The sequence below is a fragment of the Nelumbo lutea genome, chromosome 7, assembly GCF_056320005.1.
Source record: "Nelumbo lutea isolate HS-2025 chromosome 7, American lotus-T2T, whole genome shotgun sequence".
In the NCBI taxonomy this organism is placed as follows: domain Eukaryota; kingdom Viridiplantae; phylum Streptophyta; class Magnoliopsida; order Proteales; family Nelumbonaceae; genus Nelumbo; species Nelumbo lutea.
In genome coordinates this window covers 34046155-34064717 of record NC_142690.1, presented here as the reverse complement: position 1 = coordinate 34064717, position 18563 = coordinate 34046155, and the positions used below count along the sequence as shown (strand labels likewise).

The window sequence follows — 18563 nt, the reverse complement described above, 5'->3', positions numbered from 1 at the left end:
GTTCGTCAACAACGGGAATAGGGAACTTATCTTTGATCGTCCGGTCATTGAGTTCTCTATAGTCAACACAGAACCTCCACGTTCCATACTGCTTCGCCACCAACAGAACCGGCAAAGAGAAGGGGGAGTGACTTTTGCGTATGATCCCTTGGTTCAGCATCGCTGTACATTTTTTTCTATCTCATCATTCTGTAAGTGAGGGTAGCGATAAGGCCTGACAACGACTGGTGCTGAACCCGCCACCAAAGGAATACAATGGTCGCAAGCTCGGGAAGGGGGAAGGCCCTTCGGTTCCTGGAACAGATCTGAAAACTCGGCGAGAAGTTTTTCCATGGTTGCTGGTTCTGTCTGGAGTGCATGAACCTGTGGTGTCTTTTCTTTAACCCTGCAACCGTGACATGAAACTTGCTTGCCATTCAGATGGAAGGGCATGGTGAGTGCGCTGAAGTCCCACAAAATCGGGCCTAGGGTAATTAACCATTTGACCCCAAGAACAATATCGAACCCATCCAATGAGAGTACAAATAAATCAACAAGAATTAGTTCAGAATTGACCTGTACTAGGACGTCCTTACAAATCCCTGGACTGTGAACTTTTTCACCATTTGCGACGGCTACCTGTAGTCGCGGCCGGAGTTCCATTGGTAGTTTTAACTGCAGGGCTGCATGTTCACTTATGAAGTTGTGTGTGCTCCCTGAATTGACGAGAATGCGCACCGGCTGACCTGCAATCTGTGCCTGTAACTACATGGTCTGAGAGGTTTTAATACCGGTGATCGCATGGAGAGAGATCTCTTATTCGAATGTGACGGGTTCCCCTTCCTCCTCCTCTTGCTCATCTATGAGAAGGCAAAAAAGCCTCTTGCATCTATGTCCTGCCAAGTAGAGGTCATCACAGTTGAAACATTAACCTCTCGCTCGGCGCTCTGCCATTTCTGCCCTGGTCAAGCGCTTGATGGGAGGAGTGACCATGTTACTACCTGTACTTGTCACTGCTCTAGAGGTGGTGGTCGTGGGAGACTTCATTTCCCGGCTGGTAGCAGAAGAGGGGGTCGTTGCTGCTGGTCTTGGGGGTACCCACGAGTTCGGTGGACGACCCACATTAAAGATTCCGCGGCTGAGCTGCAGCTTGCGCTCAAATGTGCGGGCTAAGTTCATGGCTGTGACCAAATTTGGGGGATTCTGCATCTCGACATCCACTCGCAGGGGTTCTGCTAACCCTGCTGTGAACATATCGACTTGCTGGTCTGGTCGCACGGAGGATGCCCTCGCGAGGAGTTGGGGATGTGGTTGCTCCGTTGCCGTTGTACGATGGGAACTCCAGCCTGCTGTACTTGGGGATGATGGTTGCTCCATGGCCGACGGACTGTTGTTCGCCGGAAGACTGGCAGATCTGGCCGGCGGTCGTTAGCTGCTGTCCCTCCGTCAGAGTTCCTTTCCCTGCTGGAAAGAAACATCTCCATTAGTCGCCGCAGTTCTCGCACTTCACCTTTGATCTCACGAACTTCGGAGCTGGTCTCCACGAGTTGGTGCTCGAGGTCGTGGACCCTGAAAGGTAGCTATTCCAGATCTCCCATGACGCCTTGCTCTGATACCAAGTTGTTGAGGGCCCGGGAATAGGATCTCGTCACGGGTCGGCCCACGGGGAAAACCTCCTGTTTTCCCTTGTTCCTTCCTGCTCGTGATGAACCTATCTTGGCACCTTCGGTGATTTGTCCAAGAGATCACCAACTCTCCTAACTCACTCTTGACTGAATAATTTTGATATCTCATTCAATAATGGGGTCTCCTTAAATAGGAGATTACAAGAGTCCTAATCAAAGGGAGTCTCCTTGTTGAATAGGGAGACTTCCAGTTTTATCTTACTAAGGATAAGATAAGCTAATCCTAATCTGATAAGCTACTAACAAGATAAGATAAGCTAAGCTAATCCTAATCCGATAAGCTATTAACAAGATAAGATAAGAGATAAGAACAATAAGATAAGAACAAGCAAAATGAGCTAATCTAATCTAGATAAGGCTACTGTTGTCGAACTGGGTAGGATGAGCATCACTGAATCCTTGCTGCTGCTGGCGGTAGGCCCGGGGCCTGTTGCTGCCGGCGGCGATGGTACGTCTTCCCGAGGAAGGCGTCCATAACAGTCAGATACACGAATCTTGTTTCGCCAATCTGTTCTATTTAAAGCCTTATACACTGTTAAATTATTAGTGCTTCAATCATTTCTTACTACTACTACCAATGTCCTTTTTTGTCTACCCCGAGCTCTTCTACGGGTTCAATGTGTAACAAATCACTTCTTCTAACTAGCACAGTTGGTGATCTTCTATGCACATGCCCATACCATCTCAGTCTACTCTCTCTCATTTTATCACTTATTGGAGCTACTCCTAGGTTCCTATAGATAACTTCATTCCTAATCCTATCCGTTCTAATTTTTTCCATTCATCCATCTTTTCATTCACATTTTCTGCCACATTTATTATCTGGGTATTTGTTCTTTGACTACCCAACACTCGACTCCATATAACATAACTTGCCTTACAATTGTTTTATTGAACTAGTAGAAATCTGATGAATTAAAAAATATGAAAGAAAAGTAGTTTCTTGAAGAGAGAAGGAGAATAAGAGAATAAGAGAAGTTGAAAAGAAAAGAGAGCAATGATATGGCCACCCCCTTCACTTATTATTTATACTAAAAATAATAGAACAGTACAAAGACAATTGTGCCTTGTAGGGCGGCAAAACATAAAACAGCATATATAACACTCAAAAACATAGGGCTAGTTCTGACAGTCAATAGACGCATTGAGCTTTTGACATAAGATCTGGGTAGCCCGAAGACCGTTTGGCAGACGCGCATCTTTCCGTGCGTCGTTTCGGGTCTTTCCGTGTGAGATTAAAACGCGGAAGATGCGGAAATCTTCATTTGGAGCTTCCCGAAATCAACCCAAAATGGGCTTCCTGCAGAAGATGCAGCAAGATCTTCCACATGCCAAATAGGAATAGACAGATTTTCGATCTTCTCGGCTTGTAAGCAACCGAAAGACCGCACGGAAAGACGCACTAAATGGGGCCATAATAAAATTTGGACTCACATAACTACTATGGTCCCCACCTCCTATCTAACAACTAACATAAAACATCTACTCAAAAAAGCATCATAAAACTGATTAATCTTCAACTCTCCCCCTCAAGTGGGAGTAAATGTCACACATTCCCAACTTGCGTAGATCATGTTCAAGCTTGTTCTTTGCCACCCCTTTAGTGAGAACATCAACCAGCTACAACTTTAAAGAGATATAAAGCAAACAAACTTCTCCGGTTGTTACCCTTTCTCTTATAAAATGTCTATCAACTTCAATGTGTTTTGTCCTATCATGCTGAATTGGATTGTGGGCAATATTGATTGCAACCTGATTGTCACAGTATAACATCATAGGTTCCATTGCTTTTACCCCAATCTCACTCAAAAGAGATCTAACACAAAGAAGTTCTGAGACACCATGAGCCATGGATCTATACTTAGCCTCTACACTTGACCTTGCCACAACCACTTGCTTCTTACTCTTCTAGGAGATCAAGTTTCCACCTACAAAGGTACACACCCCTGATGTAAACCTCCTGTCATCTAAGCACCCTGCCCAGTCTGCATCTATACAGGATTCTAGCTTCAGATTCTCATTATTTGAGAAAAGAATGCCTCTTCCAGGGTGCTTTTTCAAATATGCAAGTATTCTCTCAATAGCTTCCCTGTGTTGAACCCAAGGTGCATGCATGTACTGACTCACAACACTGACAGCATAAGCAATATATGGTCGTGTCAAACACAAATACAGCTGTCAGCCCACCATTCTTTGATATCTCCCCACATCCTTTACCAACTCACCATCCACACCATTAATTTTGTGATTTGGATCAATAGGAGTGTCTACTAGTTTGGCCCCCAACTTCCCAGTCTCCTGTAGTAGGTCAAATACATACTTTCTCTGTGAAATGAAGATCCCATGCTTTGATCTTGCAAGTTCAATCCCCAAGAAGTATTTGAGCACACCAAGATCTTTGATTTCAAATTCTTGCTGCGATGATTTTTTGAGATCATCAATCTCCTCCAGATCATTTCCTGCCACCACTATATCATCCACATACACAATCAGAATTGACACCAAAGCATCTCCTCTCCACAAAGAGGGTGTGATCAGACTGTGTTTGTGTGTATCCAAAACGGATGAGTGCCCCTCTATACCTGTCAAACCAAGCCCTACGTGGCTGTTTCAATTCATACAGAGATTTTCGAAGTCTGCACACCTTTCCTTTACCAACATTTTCATAAAAGCCTGTTGGAATGTCCATATATACCTCCTCCTATAAACCACCATTGAGGAAGGCATTTTTGCATCAAGCTAGAACAAGGGCCATGAATAGGTGGCTACTAGAGATAAAAGGTTACAAACTGAACTCATCTTAGCTACTGGTGCAAAGGTTTCAAAATAATCAACACCATAGGTCTGAGTATACCCTTTTGCTACCAACCTTGCCTTGTACCTCTCTATCTTGCCATCGGCCTTATGCTTCACTGTGAATACCCATCTACATCTGACTGTCTCCTTATCTAAGGGGAGATCAATTAGTTACCAACTTGGGTTTTTGACCAAAGCATTCATCTCATCTTGCATGGTTATTTTCCACTCAGGTTTGGAGAGAGCCTCAGTAACATTCCTAGGTATAGACACAGAATCCAAGGAAGAAAAAAAAGAACGGTAGGAGAGTGACAAGGCATTGTAGGAAAGATGGTGTGAAATGCAGTGGGTTGTACACTTTCTCTTCCCCTTACGAAGTGTAATGGGAAGATCAAGATCAATGGGATCAGCTGCAACAATGGTGTTAGGGATAGAAACATTATCATCATAAAACATAGCAAGCTCAAGAGGAATACTTAGAACTGTATCTGCCGAATCTGGAGTTTCAAAAGGACTAACAAAGAGTGGTGTGGGTTGAAAATGTGTGGAGTCAACCATCATCTACTAGCACTGATATTTCTGTGAGGTTGCCCGTAGTGGCTCAGGTAATGAAACTGGAGGTGCAGGTGCTGGTTGAACTAATGCAGGTGTTCGCTAAACTGATGGAGGTGTTGGCTGAACTGATGGAGGCACCAAAGAAACAAGAAGAGAAACAAATTGTGAATTCTCCCCAAAACTCTCCCCCTATGGAAAACCACTCAAGAAGAAGGTGGATTCAAAGAAAGTAGCATCCATAGTGACAAATCAGCTCATTGTCATTAGGTTATAACAGCAACACCCCTTTTGGTTCTGAGCATACTCAAGAAAAACACATTTCTTGGCCTTAGGATCAAATTTTTTGCGATGAGGGCCAAGAATGTGAACAAAGGAAACACAACCAAAACCCCTCAGAGGTATATGAAATATCTCCCCATCTGGAAAAAAAAGACTAAATGGCACCTTAAACCCCAAAGTCCGTGAAGAAACACGGTTAATCAAATGCATGGTTGTAAGAACTACATCTCCCCATAACTGCACAGGAACTGAAGCACATACCATAAGACTCCTTGCCACCTCCACAATTTATCTGTTTTTCCTCTCAGCAAATCCATTCTACTACAGTGTATATGCACAACTGCTCTGATGAACTACACCATGTTCTAAGAGATACATAGTTAGGTCCTTCTCAAAGTACTCTTTGGCATTATCTGATCTAAAAGCCTTAGTTCTCACTCTAAATTGTGTGAGAACCATCTGGTGGAACTGTCTTACCAAGTTAGGAACCTCATCACGTGATCTCATCAAATATACCCAATAATTTCGTGTATAATCATCTACAAACAAGAGAAAGTAACGGAATCCTTCCATGGCAGGTATATGATATGGCCCCCATACATCAGTGTGAACAATATCAAAAGCAGAAGTACTTCTTTTATTACTTGGTTTAAAAGACTGTCTACAATACTTTCCTAACTGACAACTCTCACACTCCAAAGTAGATAACTGAACAGACTCAAACAACTTTGGGAAAAGACATTTCAAAGAACTAAAAGAAAGATGTCCCAAGCAATTGTGCCAAAGAATAATCTGGTTCACTAACTCTAACCCGCTACTATTGTTGTTGCTAACACGATGGCCCTGATGTCTCGGAATCTCATCCAAAAGATAGACTCCATTCACCTCATAACCACACCCAATCATCTTCTTTGACTCTAGATCTTGCAAAACACAATTACCAGGAAAAAATGTTACGGAACAATTCAAATTTTTTGTCAAAAAACTAACAAAATTACTTTGCAATCTTTACACATCATTCGTTCTATTCTCCTTGTAAGGAATTTGACCCACTTATAAATGTTAAGTGTTCATCATCCTTTTGGAAAAAGGTGTTTAAAATTGCCATATCATAAGCTACTACAAAATTAATATTGTACCTCATTCATTTCTCTCCCCAAACCCAAATCCTCCATGCACCGTATCGTATCCTATACTTCTTTTCCCTAAATACCCATTTAAGTCTCCTCCCATAAAAATATTCTCTTCATTTGGAATTTCTTCAATTAATCCTTCTAAGTTTTCCCAAAACTGTCTTTCAATGTTTTCTTCTAGACCCACTTGAGGGGCAATAAGCACTAATTATGTTAATGATTTCCTCACCTAAAAGAAGTCTAATTAAAACTATTCTATCCCCAAATCTTTTAACATTTACAATTTCATTTTTTAAAATCCCTTTCAACTATTACCACTACACCAAATTAGCATCTACTAGTCCTTATCAAAGAGTTCACAGTTCAGGAACTTCATTTCATATCTCTAAAAATTATAAAATATATAATACTTCATCCAAAGACAACATAATATATTAGTTAAAACAAAAATTTAAGCTCAATATCAACACCAAATCTTGAACAACGGGAAATATGATCTGACAAATTATATTCTTCAAATAAACAAAGTACTAGCATTGACACATGCTTCTTATATAAGACAGAAAAGAATGTTTGACCAACTGACCTTTAGGAACATAATGAATCTTTGAATCTTCAAACTGCACTTTCAACTGTTAAGCAAACAATTTAATAAGTTCCCTAAGGGTATAGCATTTGTAACTAACAAGGGACATACAAACAATGATGCAATGAAATAAACCAAAAACAAAGTTGGAGTAACTTACAGGAGGGTGATCACTGGAATCTTGCTTCAAGAAATTTCCTCCTAAAGGCTCTTTCGTTGCAGTGATTATAGGAGTTTTAACCTTCGACTGCAGTACTTGACTCCTTAACTGAGGCTCCAATTCAATCCACAATTGAAGTTAATTTAGCCATGATTCAACAAAATTTTGACTTATCCACAGTGAATGCCATTTTTTCCATACCACACTGACCAAAAGCCAACTGATTTCAAACATTACCTCTAAACTTTTGAAATGATCATCAAAAGATTCCTGATTAATTGAACACTCAAAATCAGTTTCAGCTTCCTCATCATCATCCTCATTGGCACTTTGAGCTGCAAGTTCTTCTTTCTCAAGTTCATCTAACCTAGACATTATTCGAGCATACTCTTCATCTTCAGCAACAAGTTTCACATTCTCTGCTTCAGATGAATCTGGTTTGGATAATCCTGTCAAAGAGAATGAAATTCTACTTTTATTATTTTATACAAACTTGGGACATTATTGCTGGCCAATCTTTAGCATATGTGAATATCCACATAAAATAAGGCCAAAGTTCAGCAACAAATGGCATCAATAGAAATATGCATGTCCTTGATGTAGATGCTACTTTGTCTAACATTTTCTGACAACACAACAGAACACTGTCCATTCTCACTAGAAAATTTTAAGTTGGTACTGAGGACTATCATATTTTTTGATCAGTGAATATTCGGATTTATTAAATCAAAGTCAAAGATAGTACAACTTAGGGAGAGGCACGAGATGCTACCTCCCCTTTAAAGAGGGGAGATGGAAGAAACCATCAACCCTTTAGTTAAAGAACATAACAAAGGAAAAAGAAAACAAATATCCTTAAAGTTCCAAATGACAGTACCAGGGTCAGCCAACCATCCTACTACCACCTTGGAGTCTCCTTCAATTATTAAGTTTTGCACTCCGAGTTGATAGGCAATCTGTACCCCCTGTGCCACAGCTAGGAGTTCAGCCCTCACAGAGTCTCCTATTCCCACCAGTCCCGGAAAAAAGGCAATAATGTTGCTGTTCTCATCTCTCAGTACACCACCAATCCCAGATGGTCCTGGGTTACCCTGACTACTTCCGTCAAAGTTCAGCTTAATAAAACCCTCCATCGGCGGAGTCCAAGTTACTTGGACTCTAGGCTTCATAGAGGAAGTGAGGGCAAGTGCAGACCAATTCCTCATTAAATCCTATTGAGGACTATCATATTGGCTATCATCAAGCATCTTAGCCACCCATAACGCTCCTTTAATTAGAATCTGCAGCATATAAATGTCAAGGCACTTTAGCTTGTCTGCAATGCTAGAGACTAACTCAAAATGATGGCCTTCAAAATGGGCCTACCGATGCAGATTTTCACCATCTTATAAATAGACATTTTTCTCATAACTTTATAATGCTAACTCAATGGCTAAGGTGATACAATTGGGCTAATTTGTTCCAAAAACCTTTTAGATGTGGTCCATCAATTGGAGACATTGGCTTGAGAAGAATAAGCAGCTTTGTATTATCTGTCATAGTCATAGATAATTAAGACAGAGAGAAGAAGAGATGAGAGAGAAGTTTTGAAAGAAATTTATCATTATTATGGCAGCACCCACACTCTTCTTATATTAAGAGTTTTGAAAGGTAGAAAAGACATAACTGCTGTACACCAAAATAACTGAAGTATTAGAACACTCCCCCTCAGGTTGGGTTCTATATTTACCCAACTTAAATCCAAGAAAAAATCACCCTTTTCAACTTTCTCATAAATAGTGTTCGTTCATTTTGATATATTTGGTGTGAATAGATTGGAGGAAGGGGAATTTCAAGGAGGGAAGAGATGTGTTGAGAGGGAAGATTGCAAAGATGGTCAGTCAAGGGTTTTCAAAAGAAAAAGGAAGTATAGATTAAAGACTGTTTCAAACGAGAAAGAAAAGGAATTCAAAGATGCAGTTGGAGAGAAGGGAAACTTAGATGGTAGAGAAGACGAATCAGCTGAGGAAGGTATAGTCATTGATGAAATGCATGAAACCGGGAGATCTATTAATTTGGAAACTGTGGTAACAATGGAGATAGTAATGAAAATTTTGTCCGTCCTTCATTGGTAGGGAGGAATTTGCAAGTTTTTAGCCAGGTAGAAAAACATCACATGTATTTGAAGGACAGGGAGAAATAATTGGAAATTGATTGGGGAGAATTCTTTGGCAAGATATGGTAAGACTCAGGAGAGACAGAATTCACTCAGGGAGGAAGTATGGCAGGGATGGTGAGGAAAAGGTGGATCAGATTTTTGAGAAAAATGTAGTCTTGGAACTTGAAAGGATAAATGATAAGGCAGGGGTTGTGCAAGGAGAAAAGAGGATACCTAACGCAGTCAGAAGATTCAAAAAGGAGAAGAATCAGAATGCAGTCCCAATGTCAAAAGTTTTCGCAAGGTTGAAGAGGGTTTATTTGGGATGGATCCTGTTAAGAAGATGAAGAAATTGAAGAAGATTGTTAAGAAAAACAAAAAAGTTTCTCCCAAAGCTGCTGAAATAAATAGGTAAGAAGGTATTTTTCTGTTAGAGGGCTTTAGGGGTTTTAAGTGCAGTAACGAAAAGTTTTTGTCAGGTCGAGCATAAGAGTGTTGTAAGGTTTGGAGGGTTGTAGAGCAAGGTTGTTTTTGGATTTGGTTTTTGAGAAGTGTTGGGTTCATAGTTGTCAAGACGACGCCTAGGTGACAAAGCACCCTTGGAGTCTCACCTCGCCTAATCACCAAGCAGTTTTCTATAGCGTGTTATAACAAACTTTTATATTCTTAATTTTTTGAGGTTATAATTATAAAATAGACATTTTTAAACTAAACTATCCATTTTGTGTGTTTATATACTAATTTCTTTTTGTTATTTTCTTATTTGTTAGGGTTTAATCAACACAAACATTGCTAAATGCTGTATTGAACCCTCAAAGACTTCAAAACCTGAACCAATAAGTAAGAAAAAACGTAAAATGTTGTCCAATCAACACATTTTCTTTTTCTTTACTAATTTTGTGTTTTTATTTACTAATTTCTTTTCCTATAACAGAAATTAGTAATTTCTTTACTAATTTTATATACTAATTTCTTTTCTCCTTTTCCTATAACAGAAATAGGGGTTCAGCCCCTATATTTTTTGAATTTTCTTTTCTTTCTTCTTTTTCTTCTCATGAATATGTTGGAATATGTTGATTTTCTATACTTTAACATGAAGTTTATACTTTTCTTATGAAAATTATGGATATTTATTAAGCAAATATGATTATGGAACCTAGGGAACTACCCTATGATACATGTTTTTACTTAAAAAAAATCCATCGCCTAGGCGAATAGGTGCCCCCCTGTCGCCTAGCCTCACCTTGGCGCCTTGAAAACTATGGTTGGGTTTGTGCTTTTTCTTTGAGTATGTTAGGGACTCTTGGGAGGGGCTGACTTTGGTTTTTAATCCTGGATTTTTTTTTCTTGTTTTTTTTTTGTGGTAAATAAAACATAAAATTTATTAAGAGAAGAAAGAAGTACATCTGATGGTGATGAGAAAGCTACAAAGGAAAGCAGAGCAAACATAAAGGATACATTGAAAAGAAAAAAAGGAGAAAACCATAAACCAAACAAAGGGGAAACTATTAGGCCAACTCCAAAATGTTCCAAAACCCAGAACCAAGGTCTTCCTTTGTGATTCCTTCAAACTCTAGGAGAATGAGAACCCAATGTTCTTTTGCCGCATAGAAGTGTGATATGCTCCCTTGTTCGAGACTTCACATCAAATATTGTTCTATTTCTTTCAATCCATAGTTCCCAACAAACTGCAAAAGGAATGCAGCTCCAAGCGGTCTTTGCCTTGACATTTCCTTTTACCTTTGGCCATTTGGAGAAAATCTCCTCCATAGAATTGGGGACCACCTGCCAACCTTGAAGAGCCTAAAGAAGAAACCCCAAATGAACTTGGCGAAAAGTTACTTATAAGCAAATGAAAGACATTCTCCTCTGCATTCCCACAAAGATAGCATCTACTAGCTAAGTGAAAACTCTGTTTTGAAAATGGTTTGATGTCAAAATGCTATCCAACAACACTAGCCAAGGAAAAGCTTCCACCCGTTGGGGGATAGGGTTTCCCAGATGCTTTTCAAATCTGAATTTTCTCCATTTGACCTTGACAAATACTTGTGGAATAATTTGACTGAGAATAGGCCATTTCTAGATTCTTTCCACCATCTTGAATTTTTCCTTTCCACCTAAGGTTCAGTTGACTGTTGTTTTGCCAGAAGATCCACACACTCTTAAACTTCCTTTCCACCTTGATTGACCTCAAAATTCTCTGCAATAGAACTACTTTTCATACCCAACCTACACAAGCAAGGGCAAAGATCACACATCAAATATCACTGGGTTTTTCTTCTTTTGTGGAAGGGGATTCCTTTTCACCTATCTCTGTATTAACTTTCTCTTCTAGAATTTTTTTTATTTACCTTCCAAAAAAAATTATGTTTGGTTCTGTCATGTTGAATTGGGTTATGGGCTATATTGATGGCAACTTTGTTGTTGCAATGTGATGACATAGAGGCTAAATTAGGAAAACTCAATTTAGCTAGTAGATGTTTTATCCACAAGATCTAAGCTACTCCAATTAGGGAAATGGGTCAGATCAGATTCGAATAGGAGTATATCCAAATCCAATCAAATAATACAAATTGTAGATCCTATCCGATTGGATCTCACAAACGTCAATTCGAATCTGAATCCGTTAAGGATGTCAAATATCCAAATATGATCGATCTGATTTAATTTCTGGAAATTTTAATAAGTTATTAAAAGGAAAAACATAACAGTTTATATAAAGAAAAACCAAAAAAAAGCAAGTATTTGTTCACTATTTTCATCATATATATACATGTATTTTTACAAATAAATAGATAAATTACAAAAAATAATATAAACATATTTATAAATAAATAAATAAACAACACATATATATAATCAAATCGAATTTTTTCAGATTGAATAGGAGATGATCTGAATTCAATCCAATTTTTAATCAGATCCTATTATTTGATCCCATCAGATCCGAATATCCAACAAGAGGATATCTGAATCCTACAAAATAGGATTGGATTCGAACTTGGATTGGATCATGATCCAATCCATTTGCACCCCTAATTCCAATGTTCCATGGCACACTACACCTTCACAGTTCACACTTGTTCTAGCCACTACACCAGTTCAGTGCAAGATCGACCCCGAAATTTCATATTTCAAAATCACCAAGAAATCGGTTCCCAGGTTGGGTTAGAAAATTTTAAAAATTCGGCCAGCCACTAAACCTGGACAGCCATATGAAAAGTCATGCCATGGATCTATAGGCATGAGTTTAGGGAAATAGAAAGAGCATAAGACAGGAGTTAAACATTACACTCAATTGGATAAGAAGGATTGCAAATGGGATGGCTGATACTCTAGCAAAACAAGGCAGCAATTGTTTTGGGCACAATTGTAATATATGTAACTTGTGGGGATTGATCTGGCATATTGTAATATCAAGATTTAGTACATCTTAATAAAATTTTCAGTTCTTTTGCTAATCAAAAAATAAAAATAAAAATAAAAATAAAAATAAAACTAATCACAATGGCACCTCTTGTGCCTGTTCTATACCATTTCCAATCCCTCCCTCCCTCTATAGATTTGTTTCTTGTTTCAGAATCAAAGAATAAAACAGAAGGTTCATTTACCTTGAAAAGAACTTATCCACCAGATAGCTTGACCAACTTTTAAGAATTCTATCAACTAGGTCTTTTTTTTATTCCTAAGTCCACCATCACCCTTTTGACTCCATTTCTTAATTTTCTGCTTCAATGTTGTCATTAGTTTCACCCCTTACTACTATTTTGACCATGGTTTTAAAAATGTTGTTGACCCAAGCAGCTGAACCGGTCACCTATCTGGTTCTGTTTTGCATCTGGCATGGATTTTCCAAAAAACTGTTGAATCAGTTAGTGAACAACTGACCCAAATGGTTCAACCACTATTTTTTACTTGAGCAATGGGTTCCTGGGTCATTTTATTTTAATTTTTTTTTATTTTAAAAATGTCACAAGCTAAACCTTTGAATTGGATGATCAAACCATCTGACTTACAAATCGGTGAACAACAAAGCAATTCCAATTTCGAATCAATTTTCTAAACCTTGATTTGACAGATTTCAATTTCTTCTACCCCTTTCTCAACATTTTCATTTACCAGAGTTGGGGAGAAACCTCTGTCCTCGCACTTTCTCTTCCTTCTATTGATATATTCTACAATTCTTGTTTGTGCGCATACCTTGTTATGTGCCACAAATAGTTTCCCTTGCATCTGATTTCAGTTTTCTTCCCAACCAGATCTTTTAAAACCTTTGATCTCTCATCCAATCTCCAGTCAATGTCAATTTTGCCATTGACAAAGATGAATACCTTTAAATTTAAATATTTTGACCTTTTCACTAATAACCTTACAATTTTCTAGAATGGCATCCTTTCCTTTCATCTCCTTTGACTCTCCCTCTCCCTATGCTCCCTCTGCTCAGCCCCATTTTACACCTATGAAACCCTGAATGCATTTCCCACCTATATCCTTTGCCTTTCAGCCTCCTTAGTCTTTTCAATCCTAACAAAACACAACAACCCACAGCAATCCACAGTTAAAATATTTCCCCTGCATATATGAGATTAAGCACCATAGGATTAAGCCAGGGTTCTCTATCTCTACCAGAGCTTTAAATGACTTTGTAGTTGACTAGGTCAATTAGTTGATGCTTAGTTGTCCTAGGCAACCACATCATGAGTACCCAAAGACTAGTTAGTAGTGATGCAATTGGTCTGGTCCTCAACTAGCTGGTTAGTCAACTAATCTACACTTTGATAACACTAGTAAAACTTAAATTTGATAGATGTAGTATTTGAAACCTAGGGCCTCCAGGTATGGGGGATTGTAGAAATGCCATTGGAGACGTTATTATGATTGATTTTCTCAGAGTTGATTGACCAAGGAGACTCAACCAGGGCTCAACTGGAAGTGGTGCTACAAGGTCTTAAACTGGGCTGAACTGAAAGGGGATTCAAGGGTGGTTATCAACTGGATCAAGGCACATGGCAACATAGACAAAACGACTGTCAAGAGAACTAGCAGCTGAAATCAAATGGACCAAAAGGTCAGCAAACAGTTTGATAACACTTTGGCTAGGCAAGGTTTTAAGAGACCCCACTTCTATTGGGGAACAACTTTGGAGGAATTTGGTAACTGATTGTTAGAGGAAGGAAACTATGTGTAAGGCATTGGAACTTCCAGATGTTCAAGCATACTTACTCTCTACCATGTGCATAATATTTTCCACGTATATAAAAGTACAGTTACCATTCAAACAAACATTCTGGTGTGACTTTGCAAACACAGAAGTTTTATAAACCTTGAAAAAGCAGATTTCTACCTGATTTAGGCATTTTTTCTGCAGGATTTTCTTCAACATAGTCCTCCCTTATATCAACAAGACCTTCCTGTTACAAGAATAAAACAAAAATATAGACAGATAATCCAAGTAATATTAAGTGGAACCCAAAAATGTTTAGAACAATATTGGTTATCTCAAAAACATCCCAGTCCCATAAACAACAGACCTGCAACTTCAGTAATGAACATCCAATTAATTAATACTTAGCGTTGCTTTAATTAAAAGGAACTGCTTCTGCCACTACCACAAAGCAACATACCAAATAAACACAATGAACAATTATAAACTGCATCTACGACAGCATTAGTCAAAAATTAGTTATAACCAACTGGAGGCACATGTCATGGATAAATATGGACAGCTTTCGCCAAATTTAGATAGGTCAAGTTGCATTTCACACTTGAGAACCTTTCAGGTTGAGCTTCTGCCTTTCCCTTTACATCTCTCAGAGTACCCCTCAAGAATGTAGATTTTAACTTCAAGCCTAGGTAGGATAGAGATATTTACAGACTTGGGCAAGTTAGCACATCCAAAATGTTTAATGTTGCCACTAAACCTGTTTCTATTTAGATCAGAAACGTGTGTGTGTGTGTGATGTCGTTAAGAAAACTAATATGTAGAATTTCAGAATCTCTAGAAAGAAGATTATAAAAAAAAAAATGTAAGTTATCACTTTTTTATAAGAAACCATGCATATCCAGAGGAAGGAAAGGCAAAACCCAGATTACATAATTAATATAACAATAAACAAAATGAGGAACTCACAGCAGCTTCAGCAGCTGTAGCATCAAAAAATGAAGCCTCAGCTTTAAGGTCCATCAAGTTGGCCTTGAGGGACTCAACTTGGGACTCCAAAGACTTTCCTCTCCTCTGTAGAATCTCTATAGTTTGTTTGCAAGTCCGTTCAGCATAATACCCTTCTCCTAAAAGAACCTGCAATCATATGAAAAGTATGCAACATGATAGGCATGAAATTGTTGAGGAAAAATACCAAGTGCAGTGAGTATATAAAATTATCAGCTAGAGGAAGTTTTATTAACATGTACAAGGTTCACTGACCTACTAGATACTAGATAATGAATGATTATGTTAGTCTGGAATCACTCTTGGAATGCTAACACTATTGATCAAATCATTTTTGGGGGGTCAACTTTACCTCTCCATTAAACTCCTAGAAATTTAACAGAACCAGCAAGCATCCACTGGTGAAATCTCACCAAACTTGGAAAATCACTAAAAGGCAGATAAAAAAGAAACCAAAAACCATAAAAAGAATAATAGTTGAAGTAATCATTGAATATTAAATTACCAGGAATTCATTGCTGTGAACCAGACGACCAGGAAAGAATGCTGCTTTCCCAAAGGGAACCTGCATATTATCAAAGGAACAATCAATTGAGACGAGGAACGACATAAAAATTTTGAAAACATAAAAAAAGTATGCATATGAGAAGAGTGCTCATTCTGTATCATCTCTTACCATGACATCATGGAACAGTTCATCGGGAAGTTTCTGGACAAGATTGACAAGATTGATGTTGTCAGAGATGAAGCTGTGAAGATGCTCCAGCTCTTTCTGCCGGTCTGCAATTGCATCTTGTACTCGCTTCACAGCCTTCTGGGCTTCTTCAACTGGGAAAATGGACGAAAGGGACGTTATTGTTCCCTTTAGCCCTTCCTCCATGACCATAAACACCAACCAACAAGATGAGTCTGTGTTAGAGCGTTTGAATATTGACAAAAGAGACGTTATAGCATCTCGAACTTGCTTTGCAGTCTTGCCGTGACTGATCAGGGGTTGTGCAATTGAAATGAAAGTTCATAGCAAAGTTAACCTGATCCACAAGTTACAAGCATCATCTCTGTTCTCCTAGGTGAATTTAAAATCTTGAACACAAAATAGACAAAAAAAAAAGGATGGAGCAGAGCAACAAAGTAAAGGAGAGATAGCAAGAGAGACAACTACAGCCTTTCTAAGCTTTTGATAGACATAGAGAACTGCTTCCAGCTCATCATGGTGTAAATGACAAGGATTCTAACCTCAAAAAACACAAAAATAAACAAGGAAATCAGTAACTTCTATTAGTATAAAATATCAGTAACCAGAATAAATATAAACAAATCAACAACTACCGAAGAAATAAATATAAACACAGCCGACCTAAAAAAAAAACAAAAGAGTTAAGGAAACAAAATTGAACTTAACAAATGTTAAAAGAGAAAAGATTCATTCTTCACTGCTTCTTCTGCTTCCTTATATCGATTTTCCTCTGTTCTTCTCCCTTAAGAAAATGTTTACCTTTTGTATTAAAAATAAATTAAACAATTACAACTGAAATAGATGCATTTTAGAAACTTCATCAGTTTCCCGGCCCAGGAAAAGAAATAACGGAAATAAAGAAAAAAAAAACCATTGAATGCGACCCTGTAACTAATAATAGAAATGAAGATGACCTTCAAGCAATTAGCCTCAGTCCTATCCATACACCTCTATCATTCTATCCTGATCCTAGAGAAAAAAAAAATTGAAAATCAATAAACCCCTACAAGTAGTCTTTTACTGGCAAGGAAGGAGACACAATATATATAAACAAATTAAACTAGTCAATCAAAAATAAATTCAATCGAGAACACAAAAACGCGAACCTCCAATAGGAAGAATCAAGAAAAAACAAGAATAACAATAGAAAAATACCAACCTCTCATGGTAAACGAGTGCAGTACCGCAGAATAACAAACCTAGGAACTGAAACCCCAACAACAACACGAGAGAGAGAGAGAGTATGTGCGTTTGTAGCGTGCAAGAAGGGGAAAGGTGGATAAATAAAGAGGAGGAAGAGGAGAGAATGGATGAAAAGAAGAGGGGAGGGAAAACGGCGGTGTCGCAGTGAGCTGGCTCGCTGGCTCTCCCCATTTTAGATTCAAAAAAATTAATAATAATAATAATAAAAGAAATAAAAGGTGGGCTTGGCTAAGCTGGGTCGGTATTTTTTTATTTTATCATTCTTTTTCATTTTTTTCTAAGTAAAAAATGACAAAAATTTTGAAACAATTAAAAGTTTAACAAAAAAACACTTAATAAAATACAAAATAGATAACAAATTTAAAAATAAAAAATAAACAAGAAATTATTTCATTTAAATTTAATAAAGAAAATATTCAATTTTATAAGAAGAAAAAAAATAAATTGAAAAAGGTTACAGTGAAATGGAAATAAAAAATAAAAATAATATAGTATAATAAAATTGAAAATAAAAATTCACAATGGTATTATAAAATCAATAAAAATTATTAATTTTAAAAATATTATATTATATAATTATTAATTATAAAAAAATATTAACTTCGTTATTTTCTTCAACTTCAAATTCTACATCCTCCATATCCTTAATCTTGATATGCATAGTTTGCTTGTCATGAATCACGAGCTGAAGTGTCATGTCATCTCTTATTTTACCATTTGTCTTCAACATTCAGCCATTCCCTTTAAGCATATAAACATCTCTAGGTGTAGGTATACAACGTTTGCTTAGAATCTCATAGAATACCAAATACCAAAACTAACACTAGAAGGTGCATGCGAACAACCCATAGATAACCTTTTTGTTGCGATGAATTCGCAACACACTACAAGTTCAGTGATCAATTCACAACACCTACGGCAAAATCGTGATAAATCCACAATTCATCGAGCCCACTTGGTGCCTAAACCAAAGGAAACCATGGCCGAACACAGGACAAGGCCCCATGCTTGTTCAAACGTGCGATAAACTGACAATTCACTAAACATGCAATAAACCAATGGCTTACAAACCCACTCGTGACCCAGATAAAGAGAAACATGGGCCGAGCCCATGGTGAGGCCCACGTGCACCCAGAGGCACGTGG

The 18563-nt window shown here is 38.0% G+C and overlaps 1 protein-coding gene across 4 annotated transcripts in view; it reads right to left on the bottom strand.

Moving 5' to 3' along the window:
- LOC148846041 (Prefoldin chaperone subunit family protein) overlaps positions 1-17605 on the bottom strand; it is a 30013-nt gene extending 12408 nt beyond the window's left edge. The window contains exons 1-10 of one of the 4 annotated variants that reach the window (XM_088953809.1): positions 17375-17587; positions 17130-17184; positions 16642-16710; positions 16156-16510; positions 15985-16044; positions 15441-15608; positions 14655-14721; positions 7411-7622; positions 7174-7281; positions 7014-7059 (exon numbers count right to left, since the gene is read on the bottom strand). In XM_088953809.1, the coding sequence (XP_088809935.1) occupies positions 7014-7059; positions 7174-7281; positions 7411-7622; positions 14655-14721; positions 15441-15608; positions 15985-16044; positions 16156-16365 (871 nt within the window). In that variant the 5' untranslated portion in view covers positions 16366-16510; positions 16642-16710; positions 17130-17184; positions 17375-17587. Of the gene's footprint in view, positions 1-7013; positions 7060-7173; positions 7282-7410; positions 7623-14654; positions 14722-15440; positions 15609-15984; positions 16045-16155; positions 16511-16641; positions 16716-17129; positions 17185-17374 lie in introns of all 4 variants that reach the window. The other 3 variants (XM_088953808.1, XM_088953806.1, XM_088953807.1) reach the window with 3 other exon arrangements.
- Between the last annotated feature and the right edge of the window lie 958 nt (positions 17606-18563).